The 17308-nt window shown below is 45.6% G+C and overlaps 2 protein-coding genes across 2 annotated transcripts; both read left to right on the top strand.

Annotated features, from left to right (window-relative positions):
* The first annotated feature begins 1722 nt into the window (after positions 1–1722).
* Positions 1723–8238, top strand: LOC132808046 (sulfhydryl oxidase 1-like). Its single transcript, XM_060821961.1, has 2 exons — positions 1723–2016; positions 7962–8238. The coding sequence occupies exons 1-2, from the start codon at positions 1763–1765 to the stop codon at positions 7969–7971; spliced, it is 264 nt and encodes an 87-aa protein (XP_060677944.1). The 5' UTR covers positions 1723–1762; the 3' UTR covers positions 7972–8238.
* Positions 8239–15559: 7321 nt separating this feature from the next.
* LOC132808040 (gastrula zinc finger protein XlCGF67.1-like) lies at positions 15560–16502 on the top strand. The gene has a single exon (XM_060821950.1). The coding sequence runs from the start codon at positions 15880–15882 to the stop codon at positions 16408–16410; it is 531 nt and encodes a 176-aa protein (XP_060677933.1). The 5' UTR covers positions 15560–15879; the 3' UTR covers positions 16411–16502.
* The last annotated feature ends 806 nt before the right edge of the window (positions 16503–17308 follow it).

Consider the following 17308-nt stretch of genomic DNA (forward strand, 5'->3'; position numbering starts at 1 on the left):
GTCATCACCCTAGGAAAAAGTCTTTCTCTGTCTACCCTATCAAATCCTCTCATCATCTTTTATGTCTCTATCAAATCCCCCCTTAACCGCCTTCTTTCCAATGAGAAAAGACCCAAGTCTCTCAGCTCGAAATGTCGACTCTCTTGCTCCTTGGATGCTGCCTGACCTGCTGCGCTTTTCCAGCAACACATTTTCAGCTCATCAATATATAAGCCTCATGGAACAGCGTCATAAGACACAGAACTTATATCAAAAGATCAGTGTCATGCAACTGATAGAATATATTGAACAAACTTAGATAGCCTTCATCTCTTAGAATGGGTGTGGGCTTTGGTTCATTAATATGTAACAATGTTCTTGAAATGACAAGGTTTTATAAAAGAAAGGCATCTCCGCTCAGACAATGCATTAAAGGTGTGAGATTTGAGTCTGTCTGTATTCCAATCTTGAATCAGACTGGTTCTGTTTCCAAAGTCGGAATTTGTAAAATATTACATGGATTGACTGCCTGCAGATTGTGTGCTTTTTGAACAAAATTGAATGTATCTGCAAATATAATTCTGCCAATACAATTTCACCCCAAAGAGTAGTGTGTGTGTGTGTGTGTGTGTGTGTGTGCATGAGAGAATGAGAGCGTGTGCATGTGAGTTTGTGTGTGTGTGCGCAGAAGTGTGTGTGTGCATGCTTGGGAAAGTGAGAGTGTGATGGAGTATGAGGCTGCGAGTGTGAGAGTGTTGAGGGGTGTGTATTCTGTCTGAGTGAGAGAGTATGTGTGTGAGAGAGAGGCTTATTAAAAGCAAAGGGTTGCATTTTTGCTAAAACAAGGACTTGTACAGATAATGATCGGACAATGAGTCGTGTTATAGAATAGACAGACATGGGGTGGGGGTGTTCAGGTACATAGTTCTTTGGAGGTTGCATCACTGGTAGACAGGGTGGTTAAGGCGGCGTTTTGCAACATTGCCTTCATTGTTCACACCACTGAGGAGAGGGGTTGGGACATCATGTTGAGGTTGTACAGGATGTTGGTGAGGCCACTTTCAGAGTACTGAGTACAGTTCTGGTGACCCTGTATTAGGAAGAATACTATTAGTGAGGGTTTAATAAAGATTTACCAGGATGTTGTAAGGACTGGAGGGTTTGAGTTATAAGGAGAGGCTGGGACTTTATTCACTGGAGCACAGGCGGTTGGGGGTTGACCTCGTTGAGATTGATAAAATCATGAGGAGTGGAGGTAAGGTGACTAGAAAATGGCTCTTGCTTAGCGTAGGGGAACTCAAAACTAAGGGGGGCATTTTTTTAAATGTGAGGAGAGAGATTTAAAAGGAAGCGGAGGGGCAACATTTTGAAAGAGGGTGAGTTGCATGTGGAATGACCTTGCTGAGGATGTGGTCGATGCAGGTACAGTGACAACATTGAAACAGCATTTGGATGGGTACATGAATAGAAAGGTTTAGAGGGAAATGGGCCAAATGCAGGCAAGTGGGATGTGGGAATATGTGTTTAAATGGAGCGGTGAGCTTTCCCAATGTAGACAGGGCTCCTCGAAACGTGGCAGTGTCCCCCCCTGCAGCTGCAGAGCGAGACAGGAGAGTTTGTTTTTGTGAATGAGCAGTTGTAGCGCGAGGTGGCTGTTGCTTGGTGACGGTGAGGCTCCCCCGGCCCCGCCCATCCCCCCGTGCAGACGTCACGCGGGGGCGAAGGCGGTTGGGAGGAGAAGTCGCTCGAGCGAGGAAGCGGCGGGAGGGCGGCCGTTAGGAAAATGGCGCCGTGCGGCCCGGGCAGACACCCGGCACTGGCCGCCGCCGCCGCCTTCCTGGCGCAGCTGCTGTGTCACGGCCACACCGGCCGGCTGTACAGCAGCCAGGAGCCGGTGAACATTCTGGAGGCGGATGGGGTTAAGGACCTGCTTGGGAACTGGTCGGGCGCCTGGGTGGTGGAGTTCTACTGGTCGTGGGGCGGCCCCTGTGTCAACTATGGGGCCACCTGGAAGGTACTGGGCCCGGGAGGTGAAAGGTGAGGCAGGTTGTGGGGGGGACGGAGGGGAAGGAATGTGGGGCCTGTCCTGTCATAGTCACATTTTACACTCACTTTCCATCTGCTTTTACTGGCGCTTGTGCTGTTTACTCCTCGCTGTGTGTTTAATCCTTGTGCTGTTTACCCCTCTGTGTGTTTAATCCTTGTGCTGTTTACCCCTCACTGTGTGTTTAATCCTTGTGCTGTTTACCCCTCACTGTGTGTTTAATCCTTGTGCTGTTTGCCCTTTGCTGTTACTTGTGCAATTGCTGAGGGTAGTGTGTAAATACTAGTGAAGGATACTATGCACCAGCATGTATATGTTCCTCAGTCATTCAAGGGGCAGGACCTGTTGAGAATGGTTTGTAAAGCAGGTTGTGCACTAAGCCTTGTTAACATGGATATGGTTAATGTAATTTCTGCAGTTTCGTGCATTCACACACACACAACACACAACACACACACACACCTCACACCTCACACATAACTCACACACTCACTCACACACTCACTGTACTAAAACTGAGGTTTAATGAATAGAAGCTAACTTATGAAACTAATGATTGACTAGGCCATAATGAAGCATGAACTAGAAGTTACCTCTGTAAAGCCAGGAACATGGTAACCTTGGGCAAGAAACCAAGGAATGCTTCGATTAGACACAGAGGGCAAAATACAATGAAAGCTCTTTTCATGACATACACAAAAATCAACAAATGTTATAACTAATAGAACATGAAGATAAAATAATATAACATTTTAATTAAAGAAATTGGCAGAGAAAAGCGTGAAATGCTTTAACCAATGGAATTGTCATTAATGATTTTTAATGTAAGAAAAATCCATAGCGTGAGATGTTTAAACCAATGAAATTATCACCAATGTATTTGAATGGAAAAATAATGTATAAGTATTAGTGCTGTAAAATCTCCCGTTGCGATTTCCGAAGTCCTTTTTGGAACTCGCCCAATCTTCGAAGATTGAATAAACATCTGTTGCTCCGTTTGTGTGTCTCGCAGTATTTCGATTTGCCACGGGAGAAGTGACAGCCGGTGGGGATAAGGGCTGATACCAGTCAACTTGGAGTTCGCCTTTTTGAACTTAACCTTGCGGACAGTCTCCCTTGATACAAGGGTTAAAGGACAGTCCGCGGTTGGCAGAGTTCGGAGGCAGGATCCGGTTGTTCTGAATCAGATCCCTAAAGTTAGAATAGTTAGCCAAGTGTCAGGAACTATTCTCCGGAGATTCAGAAAGCCTAGACAGAAATTCACTTATAACAAATTTGGGGGCTCGTGTCCGGGATCCTAAACAGAACTCCCACGGGAGGCTCTGAATGATTCTGGGACACTGTGACACACACAGATGTTTGAGCAAACGATGTGAATAGGTGGCGCTCGCATTAAAGTAAAAAGGTTGAAGCTTCGAAAAGTAAAAAGGTGATTTTTTACTTTGAGTCGGACAACTCCGTGCACAGGATCAAGGTAAGAACCTTCTCTGGTATTTTGGGGCTTTCACAGTAGGGAAGGGTACACTGCCTTGTCGACTCGGTGGTCGTGACAGGTAACCGGGGTTAATTGAGTAACCAGAGTGTAGGTTAGCCTGAAGACCAACCATGGGTGGCCGAGGTTCCAGGTCTAAAAAGGAACGGGAAGACGAAACCCCACAGATTTCCCTTAATAGTCCGCTGGGACGAAAATTGGGGAATTGGAGTCCCTACGAAAGTCGGGGCTTAGGAAATGATAAAATACTGTTGTTTTGTTTGGGTAAAAGAACCCATCCCGTCCGCCATCAGTGATCTGGCCAAAATTTGGATCGGACGAGGATTGGGTTTGTCAAATTTTAAATGATTATGTAAAGAATAAACAGTATCCAGGTTTAAAGGAGAGCGAGTATGCTGCATGTTGGGTAGGGAACCTGACAGCAACTGCTCCAACCCCAGTACCCTTATATCCTTTAACCCCACTGAATGAGAGTAAGTGGGAAGTGTTAGAGAACTTACCCCCGCCTGTGGCACCCCCGCCATATGCTCTTCAGGAGGAACAACGGCAGTGGCCGTTGGAGAATCAGGAGCGGGATCCAGGGGATCTGGCGAATGGGACGTAGAAGCCACAGCAGCAGGGGCTGAGGAGGTAAGGAGATCTGCACGACTAAAGGAGAGAGAGATGAGGGGAAAAGGTGATAAAGAAGTAGTGAGACTGTGTCCCCTACGGGAGGTCCCGTTTGGGGAACGGACCACAGGATTTGTTGTAGCCCCATTAAACTCAAATTATATAAGACAACTGAAGTTTATTTTTTACCAGCAGCTTGCAGTAAGACCAACAGAGAGAGAGAGAGTGCGAGAACTGCTCGCAAAACATTTAACCCTCTGTGATTCGGTTTGAATGCACATTGGTTTGTTGGTGATTGAATGAGGAAGTTTTATTCACTGGAGCTTGAGTTCCAGGATTGTTTTAAATGTGATCTTTATGTAAACTTAACATGATTTATTTTCAATATGTGAAGGACAGTTGTAGTTTCAGTTCAACAGTAGACTGTCGGGAAAAAAAAGACGATAACTTCCATGGTTATTATCTGAGACCTTGGATTCGGCCATTAGAATTTTTTTTAAAACTTGAATTGACAAATTATTGTAAGACAGCTCTGATTATTTTACGACCTAAAGTATTGTAATTGAGAAATAATTGGTCAGGAGTACATCAGAAAACTAATTTTGGATCTAAATTAGAGTACTAAATCTGGGTGAATACAGTGGATTTCAAAATTGGGAACTGTATGCATTTTACATTTTAAATATTAAATACTGAATAAATGGACGTAAATATATAAATATGTTTACAAGTTAGGAACAGGCTTTAAAGTTAGTCAAGCATGAATTAATAAATTGGTGTTTGAGGATATGAGAAGCTAGGAACATTGCAATATTTCTTAAAAAAAGGAAGAACGTATCGACTAAAGTGCCGATAGGGGACAAGGAGATTGGGTTTGTGTGTGACCCCCTCACCAGTGGGGAGGTCGGAACATTTAGAAGGAAATGACGGTCCTGGATGAGAATCCGATAGGATTGTCAGAACAAATTAATTTTTGAGGCCCAGTCTGTATATGTGGGCTGAGTTAATGTCTATTTTTGAATATACTATTTACTGGGGAGAAAGGAGACTTATATGGGGATACTGGATAGGGAAAGTGTTAATTGAGATTAAAAAAAAACTAGTAGCAGTGCCGGTATTAAGCTTGCCGGACAATTTGGCATGAGAGGGGGATGGTTAGGGGTGAAGACAAATATCCCCTTCAGAACCCTAACTGGGACCACCACAATATAGAAGGGTGGAATAATATGTTAGACATGCAAAATTTGATAATCCAAGGGATACAAACTTGCATCCCCAAACAACAAAATTTAGCCAAGGTTTTCGACCTGAGGCAGGGAAAGGACGAGTCTCCCTGTGCATTCTTACACAGATTAAGGGAGTCGGTTAGGAAATGTTCGGGTATAGACCCAGATGGGGAAACAGGATGACGGATGGTAAAGGTTCACTTCGTGACAAAGGCATGGCCTGATATCCAGAAGAAGTTACAGAAGATAGAGAACGGGAACGGTAGAAATGAGTCGGAGTTGTTACAGGAGGTTCAGAAAGTATTTGTATAGAGAGACATAATGGCGGAGGAACGGAAGGCTAAAATAATGGTAGCAGTAGTAAGGGAGGACTGTATGAAAGACAAAAGGAGTCGGATAAATAAGGTGGTTATCTAAATCTGAATATTTATGTCTTTGTGGGCCGGCCCCCGATAGGAATTTTGTGTTGGTGAAGATTTATGTGTGTCTTTGTGTGTGTAAATTTGATTGTAAAAAAAAAGTCTCTGTGGATGTGAGAATTTGTGTTTGTGTATGGATTTTTTTTTAAAAAAAGGCTTCTCAGCTAACAAGCAGTTTAACACTTTGTGCTCTGGCTTGAATTCATCTGTTTGTTAATGGTTTTATGTGTGAAACTTGTTGTTTGTCATTTGATTCAGTGCGCTATTTTTGATTGTAATTTTATGAATACTCAACGTTATTTTTTTTCTCATGATATGATTTTATTAGAACTTAAGGAGGACCCTGATACTGCGATTAAACAGCAGTATAGGTGGACTGTCTTAGCTGAAGGTTTTACCGAGTCACCAAACTTGTTTGGACAGATCCTAGAACAAGTTCTTGAGGGCTTGACTTTAAGACCAACTTTAAAGTTAATTCAGTATGTGGACGACCTCCTGTTGTCCGGTCCCACCCAAACTGACACACAGCAGGGAACCAATGATTTATTAAACTACCTTGCAGTGAAGGGATTGCGAGTTAGTCAGAACAAACTACAGTATGTGGAACGGGAAGTCAGATATTTAGGACATCTAATCAGTCAGGGACAGAAGAGAATAAGCCCTGAAAGAATAAAAGGAATTGTAGAATTAGGATTACCCAGAACTAAAAGAGAACTCAAAGTTCCTGGGTTTGCTGGGTTATTGCAGACTCTGGATAGATGACTATGCTATTCTTACAAAAAAGCTATATCTACAGCTAACAGAAGAAGCTCCGGACAGGGTTAAATAGGACCCAGAAGGAAAAATGCTGATTGAAACTTTAAAAGAAAAATTAGTTACAGCACCCGTTTTGAGCTTGCCAAATTTTAATAAAGATTTTAGACTATTTGTTAATGCCAAAAGCGGGACAGCTTTTGGGGTCTTAACTCAAGAATGGGGGGGGGGGGGGGCATAGAAAACCTGTAGCTTTCCTCTCCAGAATCCTAGACCCCGTTTCACGGGGTTGGCCCGAATGTGTACAAGCAGTAGCAGCCACTGCTAAGCTAGTGGAAGAAAGCCAGAAACTGACGTTTGGAGCACCACTGACTGTGGTTACTCCTCACCAAGTCCGCACTATCCTGAATCAAAAAGCGGGACGATGGCTCACAGACTCCCGAATCCTGAAATATGAGGCAGTGCTCTTAGATAGAGAGGACCTTAAGATAGAGGTGGGAGCATGTTCAAATCCGGCTGACTTCTTATGGAAAGGAGGACCATTCATGAGATTGAGTGCAAGGTAGTAATAAGTTAGAACAATTCCAAATTCACATGACATGAGGGGTGGTATCCACCTTCAGGAAAATAAGGCAGGGGAGCAGGGGCTCCAGGGGCAAATGTACCCAGTTACACACAGAGATAGGCTGCCAGTGAGGCAGGGGAGCAGTGGCTCCGGAACAGATGTACAAAGAAATAGGCTGCTGATAAGACAGGGGGGAACAGAAACTCTGAGGGTAGATGTGAATTAATATGGGTAACTTGAGAGTGAGTTTCAGGACGTTGAGACAGTAAGTAGACTGTATTGCGCTGAGATTGTTCGTGGGGGCTATACGGCGCGTAGGGCTGCATTGAAAGACGGTAGGTAGGGAGCGGGAGCTCCGGGGGCGGATGCGCCCAGACACAGGGAAAACATTACATTTGACAACTGCGATGTGCTTGAAAGAATTAAAGTGTTACTGACAACCGACCCTGAACAGTTCCATATGTAGAGCAGTGACCTCCGGGAAAAAGGGGGGGAAGATCTGCCACATGGGGACTGCCCAGCAGTACTGGAGACTGCGAGTGGAGATAGTTGGGGAAAAGAATTAGCACTTGAAGACCTGATGGTCGAGGGGAGGTCGCTATGAGCTCAGATGCGCAGACACAGGAGACAGTGACAGGCAGACATAGACAGAGAGACCAACACCGTATGAGAGAGAGAGAGAGACTGGCTGTGTGTGAGGACCTACAGAGAGAGAACGGAAGCTATTACATTTTGTTGTGTTTCTGGCTGAAAGTCATCTGTTCGTTAGTGCATGAATGTTTGAGTGTTTATCACCTAGAGCTTGAGTCACAAGATGTGTATCTGTAAATATGTTGAGACCCTGGGCTTCGCTGTTTCTCGTTTACTCCACCAGGGATTCCTGACTCAGACACCACCTCTGGATTTCGCTGTGCACACTATTGAACCCGGTGAAGGGGTTTTGATCAAACACTGACAACAGTTAACTCTCGAACTTGTGTGGGACGGCCCGTTCCTAGTACTCCTCACCATTGAACGGCGGAGAAAAGCTGGCAAATGTCCAGTCACCTCTCCAGTTAAGAAAGGAGTCTGGACAGCCGAATCAACACGTGACCCACTATAACTCAGACTGAACAGACTTTGATTAACTGACTATACTATGGCGACGTGAGTGCGGGGACTGTTTCTTCAGAATTGTATGTTAATCTTGTTTTGTGCTTTGATATATTGTTTAAGTTCTTAGCACTAGTCAGAATTATGCTGCTATTCCTGTTACTTCTGAGTTTTGCTCATATATCTTTTTCAGATGTTGTGTTAATGATTTCTGTTTCGGAATTTCCACAAGTTATAAAAATTGATGCTTGCAGCCTAAGTAGAATGCCCAGATGTAGAGTTTCAAAGGGAATATCTTTCCTCCAAGATATTTCTTCACACCCTACCGAACTGCAAAAGCCACCGCCTAGCATCACTATCCATAGAGCCCCCTTTAGCCCAGCCCTAAACTGTTTTGACAGGAAGTGTCATCCTATATATATATCTCACCATTAAAAATGCTTCCTCTGAAGACTCATTTCCCCATAAAAATGGGTCCCAACTCCTTAGTAAAGATTTAAAGATAGAGATGACAGTGTATGGGAAGCGTTTTGTGGGCTGCTATTTTTGAATTGGCGTCGGACAGGGACAGCCTTTGGGATTCCTTGATTCTAAACTGCAACCTTTAACCCCTTACACTGATCCAAAGTCACTGCAGATTATAGAGGTTAAAGACCTGAGACAGACTCTTGAAATAGAAACAGGATATGGATAAACAAATGCCTGGATTGAATGGGTTAAATATACTGTAAAAAGTCTGAACAAAAGCAATTGCTATGCATGTGCCTCCGGTAGGACAGTGTCTCAGGTAGTTCCCTTTCCGCTCGGGTGGGAGCGAAACAAACAGGGCATGGAATGCATGATAGCCCTATATCAAGATGAGACTGCATGGAAAAATCCGAATTGTGCCTCTTTGTCTTTGATGTTCTCTTCCTTAAAAGGACATAAGAGGCAAGCTCCCTCTGTGTTTTCTGCCACTGTTGGGAATCACACATCGTGTGTTTATAGACAGGATGGATCTATTGATTTGGGGGAGCTGAGATTGTGTTCGGTGATTAAAAATGTTACTGAAGCAGTGGAAGGAAGAAATTACTCCTCTTTAAACGTTCCCCGAGCGGATCTGTGGTGGTATTGTGGAGGGAATATACTGAGACCCACCCTGCCCCCTGATTGGAAGGGGATATGTGCAATTGTACAATTGGCAATACCATTCACCCTGGCATTTGAAAGAGAACAGTTAGTTGGGGAAAAAAGGAAGAGATAAGAGATCACTGCTATCCACTTCTTTTGATAAAGGGATTTATCTTGATTCAATAGGGGTCCCTAGGGGAGTGCCTGATGAGTTTAAAGCTCGTAACCAGACTTCAGCAGGCTTTGAGTCATCCCTATTCTGGTGGGTTACGATTAATAAGAATGTGGATTGGATAAATTACATTTATTATAACCAGGCACGATTTATTAACCACACTAAAGAGGCAGTAAAGGGTTTGGCTGAACAAATGGATGCAACCAGTCGTATGGCTTGGGAAAATAGGCTAGCCTTGGACATGCTCTTAGCTGAAAAAGGGGGCGTTTGTACTATGATAGGTCCTCAATGTTGTACTTTCATTCCAAATAATACGGCCCCTGATGGCTCAGTGACCCGTGCCCTGGAGGGTCTCCAGGCTCTGGCTGATGAAATTCCTGAGAATTCAGGTGTAAATACTAATTGGACTAGCTGGCTAGAGCAGTGGTTCGGTAAATGGAAGGGTGTGATGGTTTCAGTGGTGATTACGCTTCTGTTAGTAATCGGTGTTTTAATTGCTTTGGGCTGTTGTATTATTCCCTGTCTGCGTGGTCTAATTACCTGCCTTATTGAGACTGCATTGATGAAAAGTGACCCTAATTCAGTAGTGGGCATTCACCTACAAGCAGATGCAAACGATACTGAAGCTGATTGGAATAGACAAGCTATTATCATGTTGCAAAAATTACAGACTGAATAAAAAGACAGGGGGAATTGATATGGTTAATGTAATTTCTGCAGTTTCATGCATTCACACACACACACAACACACACACACACACACACACACACACACACACACCTCACCCACACACCACACACACACCACACACCCACCCACACCACACACACACACCACCACACACACACCACACACCTCACCCACACCACCCACACACCACACACCACACACACACACACACACACACACACCTCACACACCACACACCACACACACCACACACACACACACACACACACCACACACACACCACACACACACACACCACACACACACCACACACCTCACCCACACCACACACACACACCCACACACACACACACACACCTCACCCACACCTCACCCACACACCACACACACACACACACACCTCACACACACACACACCTCACACACCACACACCACACCACACACCCCACACACCCCACACACCCCACACCCACACACCCCACACACCACACACCCCACACACCCACACCCCACACACCCACACACCCACACACACACACACACACCACACACCACACTCACACACACCTCCACACACACACCTCACACACACCTCACACACACACACACACCTCTCACACACACACACCTCTCACACACACACACACACACCTCTCACACACACACACCTCTCACACACACACACACCTCTCACACACACACACACCTCACACACACACACACACACCTCACACACACACACACACACCTCTCACACACCACTCTCTCACCACACACACACAACACAACACACACACACACCTCTCTCACACACACACACACACCACACACCTCTCTCACACACACACACACACACACACACCTCTCTCACACACACACACCACACACACACACCTCTCTCACACACACACACCTCTCACACTCTCTCACACTGCAAATGTGTTGCTGGTCAAAGCACAGCAGGCCAGGCAGCATCTCAGGAATAGAGAATTCGACGTTTCGAGCATAAGCCCTTCACTCACACTCTCACTCTCTCACACACACACACATACACACACACTCACTCACACACCTACACACACACTCACTGTACTAAAACTGAGGTTTAATGAATAAAAGCTAAATTATGAAACTAATGATCGACGAGGCCATAATGAAGCATCAACTAGAAGTCACCTCTGTTATGCCAGGAACATGGTAACCTTGGGCAAGAAACCAAGGAATGCTTCAGTTAGACACAGAGGGCAAAATACAATGAAAGCTCTTTTCATGACATCAATAAATGTTATAACTAGTAGCAGAAATTGTAAAATAATATAACATTTTAATTAAAGAAATTGGCAGAGAAAAGCGTGAAATGCTTTAACCAATGGAATTGTCATTAATGATTTTAATGTAAGAAAAATCCATAGCGTGAGATGTTTAAACCAATGAAATTATCACCAATGTATTTGAATGGAAAAATAATGTATAAGTATTAGTGCTGTAAAATCTCCCGTTGCGATTTCCGAAGTCCTTTTTGGAACTCGCCCAATCTTCGAAGATTGAATAAACATCTGTTGCTCCGTTTGTGTGTCTCGCAGTATTTCGATTTGCCACTGGAGAAGTGATAGTCGGTGGGGATAAGGGCTGATACCAGTCAACTTGGAGTTCGCCTTTTTGAACTTAACCTTGCGGACAGTCTCCCTTGACACAAGGGTTAAAGGACAGTCCGCGGTTGCCAGAGTTCGGAGGCAGGACCCGGTTGTTCTGAATCAGATCCCTAGAGTTAGAATAGTTAGCCAAGTGTCAGGAACTATTCTCCGGAGATTCAGAAAGCCTAGACAGAAATTCACTTATAACAGGGAGAACTGGCCGTGCTAAGTTACCCATAGTGACCAGGGATGTATAGGTTAGGGTGGATTGGCCATGGGAAATACGGAGTAAGGGGTTGAGTATGGGTGGGATACTGTTCAGAGGGCCAGAGTGAAATAGATGGGCTGAATGGCCTACTTCCACATTGTCGGACTTCGAGACGCTCCCCACAAAGAGGCATTTTATCTGCATCTATCTTGTCAAGCCCCTTTCAGAATTCTACTGGTTTCAATAGAGGTATACAGCACAGAAACAGACACTTCGCTCCAATTCGTTCGTACCCACCAGGATTCCAAACTAAACCAGTCCCACTTGCCAGCATTTGGCCCATTTCCCTCTAAGCCTTTCTATTCATGTACCCATCCAAATGCTGTAACTGTACCTGCATCTACCACAATGTTGTAACTGTAACTGCAACTGCCACATCTTCAGTAAGTTCATTCCACATGCAAATCACCCTTTTTCAAATTGTTTGCCCCTTCAGTTCCTTTTAAATCTCTCTCCTCACATTTAAAAAAAATACCCCCGAGTTTTGAGCTCCCTGCCGCGAAGCAAGAGGCATTTGCTATTCACCTTACCTCCACTCATGATTTTATCAATCTCAATGAGGTCACCCCCCAACCTCCTGTGCTCCAGTGAATAAAGTCCCAGCCTCTCCTTATAACCCAAACCCTCCAGTCCTTACAACATCCTGGTAAATCTTTATTAAACCCTCTCTAACAGTATTCTTCCTATTACAGGGCCACCAGAACTGTACTCAGTACTCTGTAAGTGGCCTCACCAACATCCTATACAACCTCAACATGATGTCCCAACCCCTATACTCAGTGGTGTGGACAATGAAGACAATGTTGCGAGATGCCTTCTTAACCACCCTGTCTAGCAGTGATGCAACTTCCAAAGAACTATCTGCTGAACACCCCCCCACCCCCCCCAACCATGTCTGTCTGTTCTACAACACGACTCATAGCCCAACCATTATCTGTACAACCCCTTGCCTTTATTAAGCGTCTCTCTCACACACATACTCTATCTCTCAGGCAGACACACACACACCCCTCAACACTCTCTCACACTTGCAGCCTCATACTCCATCACACTCTCACTTTCCCAAGTATGCACTCACACACAAACTCACATGCACCCACACTCACTTTCTCATGCACACACACACACTACTCTATGGGTTGAAATTGTATTGGCAGTATTATATTTGCAGACACATTCAATTTTGTTCAAAAAGCACACAATCTGCAGGCAGTCAATCCATGTAATATTCTACAAATTCCGACTTTGGAAACAGAACCAGTCTGATTCAAGATTGGAATACTGACAGACTCAAATTTCACACCTTTAATGCATTGTCTGAGCGGAGATTTTTTAAAAATAAAACCTTAAGTCATCTCAAGAACATTGTTACATATTAATGAACCAAAGCCCGCACCCATTCTAAGAGATGAAGACTATCTAAGTTTGTTCAATATATTCTATCAGTTGCATGACACTGATCTTTTGATATAAGTTCTGTGTCTTATGATGCTGTTCCATGAGGCTTATGTGTTGATGAGGCAAGATGGTACAGATGAGGCGATGGAGAATTACTGATCACCGAGGAAAGATTTAAAGAGAGTGTGGACTTGTTGGGCCGAGTGGCCTGCTCCCACTCTGTGGGGATTCTCTGAAGCGAATGGATATTAACAATCGGTGCAGGACAACGCAGGCGCAGTGCGTGCGCCCGACCTGGCCACGCCCACCCGCTAATTCCGTGACGTCACAACGCGGAAGTGACACTGAATGAAAATTCCTCCGTCTGGGCAAACCCTGGGGCGGGAAAACCTGTTCACTTGTAGCAACGGGAGTGAATCCAGGGAGGGAGCAGACCCTGTCAACTCAGGTATGGGACTTAATTCCCAGGTGAGGAGGACAGAGATTGGGAGGAGGAGATATCTTTTCTGTTTTCCTTTTCACAATGCACCCGATTTCCACAAGTAAATGCAACAGCACATGCAGCTTCAAGCCGGCTGTGCATCCTGTGTTCTTCCTCTGCCTTGGCTCCAGCACTTTTGGCTTCCTTTCCCTTCTCCACTTCCTCCGGTGTTGATACCTCAATGTTTTCCCGGTTGTCTTTTGTGGGTTTTGAAAACTTTCCCAATCGTCTGAGTACAGGATTTGGGAGATTACGTGGTAGCTGTCCAGGACATTGGTTAGGCCACATTTGGAATATTGTGTGCAGTACTGGTCTCTCTGCTGTAGGAAGGATGTCATGGATGTTGTGAAACTTGAAAGGGTTCAGAAAAGATTGGCATGGATGTTGTCAGGGTTTGAGCTGATCAGGATGGGGCTGTTTTCCCTTGAGTACCAAAAGCTGAGGGGTGACCCTACAGATTTCTATAAAATCATGAGTGGCATGGATAGGATAAATAGACAAGGCATTTCCCTGGAATGGGGGAGTCCAGAAGTAGAGGGTAATAGGTTTAGGGGTGGGGGGAGATTTAAAAGGTCCCTTATATTCAGAGGGTGGTGTTAGGTAAGGAATGAGCTGCCAGAGGAAGTGGTGGAGGTTGGTACAATTACAGCATTTAAAAGGCATCTTGCTGGGTATATGAATAGAAAGGGTTTAGAGGGATATGGGCCATGTGCTGTCAAGTGGGACTAGATTGATTTAGGATATCTGATCAGCATGGATGAGTTGGACCGAAGGGACGATTTCTGTGCTGTACATCTGGTAGACAATCGTCCTCAAAATTCTGTTCCCATTAGCCTCTCCCTTAGCTCTATTGCACATGATTGCCAACCCAATTTAGTCCCAGCTGCCAGCACCGGGCCCATATAGGGGCCAAATGATGGCAAATGTGACTAGATTAATTTAGGATATCTGGTCAACTCAGACAGATTGAGCTAAAGGGTCTGTTTCTGTGCTGTGTGACTCTAATTGTCTTCAGTGAAAGCAGAAGTGTGGTTGTGAAGGCTGGACTTTCAGAGCATGTTTTGCCCTGACTGGAAGCAGCTGAAAATGTGTTGCTGGAAAAGCGCAGCAGGTCAGGCAGCATCCAAGGAGCAGGAGAATCGACGTTTTGGGCGTGAGCCCTGCAATCCTCACTTTCTCCTGACTGGGAAGCAGAAGAGTTTGACTGAAGTGTGTAAGAGCAGAGTGAGAACAGAGGGGAAGGGAGAGTGGGATGGTGCTTTCAATTTTGTGGAACAGCAAAAGAATATTCTGCAGAAAGTAGAATTTCTACCCTGCACTGATAGTGATGACTTTTGTAATCTCTTTTTGCAGAGTATTTGAAAATCTGAAGACTGAAGTTTCAAAATCAACAGATGAAGGGCTTATGCCCGAAACATTGACTCTCCTGCTCCTCGGACGCTGCCTGACCTGCTGTTTTTCCAGCGCCACATTTTTTGACTGACTCTCCAGCGTCTGCAGTCCTCACTTTGATGTCAATGTCTGACAGTCACTCAATCCATCGGGACCACAACAATTTTTGACTGTGATTTCTGTGAGAGGGATCAACGCTTTTTGGTTCCTGTTTGAAGACATTTTCAGCATCAGTGGGACTGGACAAGAGACCCCACTGTTGGAGCGCATTGTGTGTGGAGCCTCAAACAGCTATACAGCCTGGGAAGGGGATTTCACGGCAGGGAGGGGCTCTACAAGTGTTTGTGTGCAGCTGAAGCTGTGGCCATGGAGAAATCTGAGGAATCCCGCCCTATGGAAGATCCGTGGAAGTGTGGGGACTGTGGGAAAGGCTTCCGTGTCCCATCTGCCCTGGAGACTCATTGGCGCAGTCACACTGGGGAGAGGCCATTCCCCTGCACTGACTGCCTTCAGACATTCCTCCCACGTGCTGGCCCACCTGCGGGGCCACATGGGAGAAAACTCCATCAGCTGTCCCGAGTGCGGGAAGGCCTTCCTGTTTTTCTCTGCCCTGTTGGCCCATCGGCGGATCCACACAGGAGAGAGGCCGTTCAGCTGCCCTGAGTGTGGGAAGGCCTTCAGGTATTCATTCAACTTGTGGACCCACCGGCGCGTCCACACGGGGGAGAGGCCCTTCAGCTGCCCTGAGTGTGGGAAGGCCTTTACCCACGACTCTGCCTTGTGGAGCCATCGGCATGTCCACACCGGGGAGAGGCCCTTCAGCTGCCCCGAATGCGGGAAGGCCTTTACCCACATCTCCTCCCTGATGAGGCATCAGCGGGTCCACACGGGGGAGAGGCCCTTTACCTGCTCTGTGTGGGAAGGCCTTCAGCAGTTCCTCCACCCTGCTGACCCACCAGCGGATCCACACCGGGGAGAGGCCCTTCACCTGCCCCGAATGTGGGAAGGGCTTCACCCACTCCTCCCACCTGCAGAGCCACCAGCGAGTTCATGTGCCATCGCAGGGGGATTGAAGGAGTGACGGCCGAATCCCATTATCGACAGGGGAGGTGTGGTGTGTGCACTTTGACCCTGAGCTGTTCAAAAAGCAACTACTTTTTTTCTGCCTTTTTGCTGGGGTGATCTGAAGCTGCAACAAAGTTACCAAGTTGCAATAAAGGTTACCTGAACTTACCACCAGGCTCAGACTCTCATTGAAAGCTTTGAGCTCCAAGAGGTTTTTGATTTAAAGCTGCTCATTTCTTTCAGCCTCCTGCACTAAGTTTAGAACATAGAACAATCCAGCGCAGAACAGGCCCTTCAGCCCTCAATGTTGTGCCGACCTGTGAACTAGTCTCAGCTCGTCCCCGACACTATCCCAAAATCATCCATGCACTTATCTCAGGATTGTTTAAATCTCCCTAATGTGGCTGAGTTGACTTCCTTAGCAGGTAGGGCATTCCACACCCTTACCACTCTCCGTGTAAAGAACTTGCTTCTGACATCTGTCTTAAAGCTATCACCCCTCAATTTGAATTTATGCCCTCTCGTACAAGCTAACGTCATCATCCTAGGAAAAAGTCTTTCTCTGTCTACCCTATCTAATCCTCTGATCATCTTGTATGTCTCTATCAAATCCCCCCTTAGCCTTCCTCTTTCCAATGAGAAAAGACCCAAGTCTCTCAGCCTTTCCTCATAAGCCCCCCCCTCCAGACCAGGCAACAAACTGATAAATCTCCTCTGCTCCTTTTCCAATGTTTTCCACATCCTTCCTGAAATAGGGGGACCAGAACTATACACAATATTCCAAGTGTGGCTGCACCAGCGTTTTGTATAGTTGCAGCATGATATTGCAGTTCCGGAACTCAATCCCTCTCCGAATGAAACCGATCACACCGTATGCCTTCTTAACAGCACTATCCACCTGGGTGGCATAGATC

This window comes from Hemiscyllium ocellatum (genome assembly GCF_020745735.1).
Source record: "Hemiscyllium ocellatum isolate sHemOce1 chromosome 27 unlocalized genomic scaffold, sHemOce1.pat.X.cur. SUPER_27_unloc_3, whole genome shotgun sequence".
In the NCBI taxonomy this organism is placed as follows: domain Eukaryota; kingdom Metazoa; phylum Chordata; class Chondrichthyes; order Orectolobiformes; family Hemiscylliidae; genus Hemiscyllium; species Hemiscyllium ocellatum.

Coding starts and splice junctions, on each gene's coding strand:
- LOC132808046 (XM_060821961.1), top strand. CDS start 1,763: ATGGCGCCGTGCGGCCCGGGCAGACACCCGGCACTGGCCGCCGCCGCC.
- LOC132808040 (XM_060821950.1), top strand. CDS start 15,880: ATGGGAGAAAACTCCATCAGCTGTCCCGAGTGCGGGAAGGCCTTCCTG.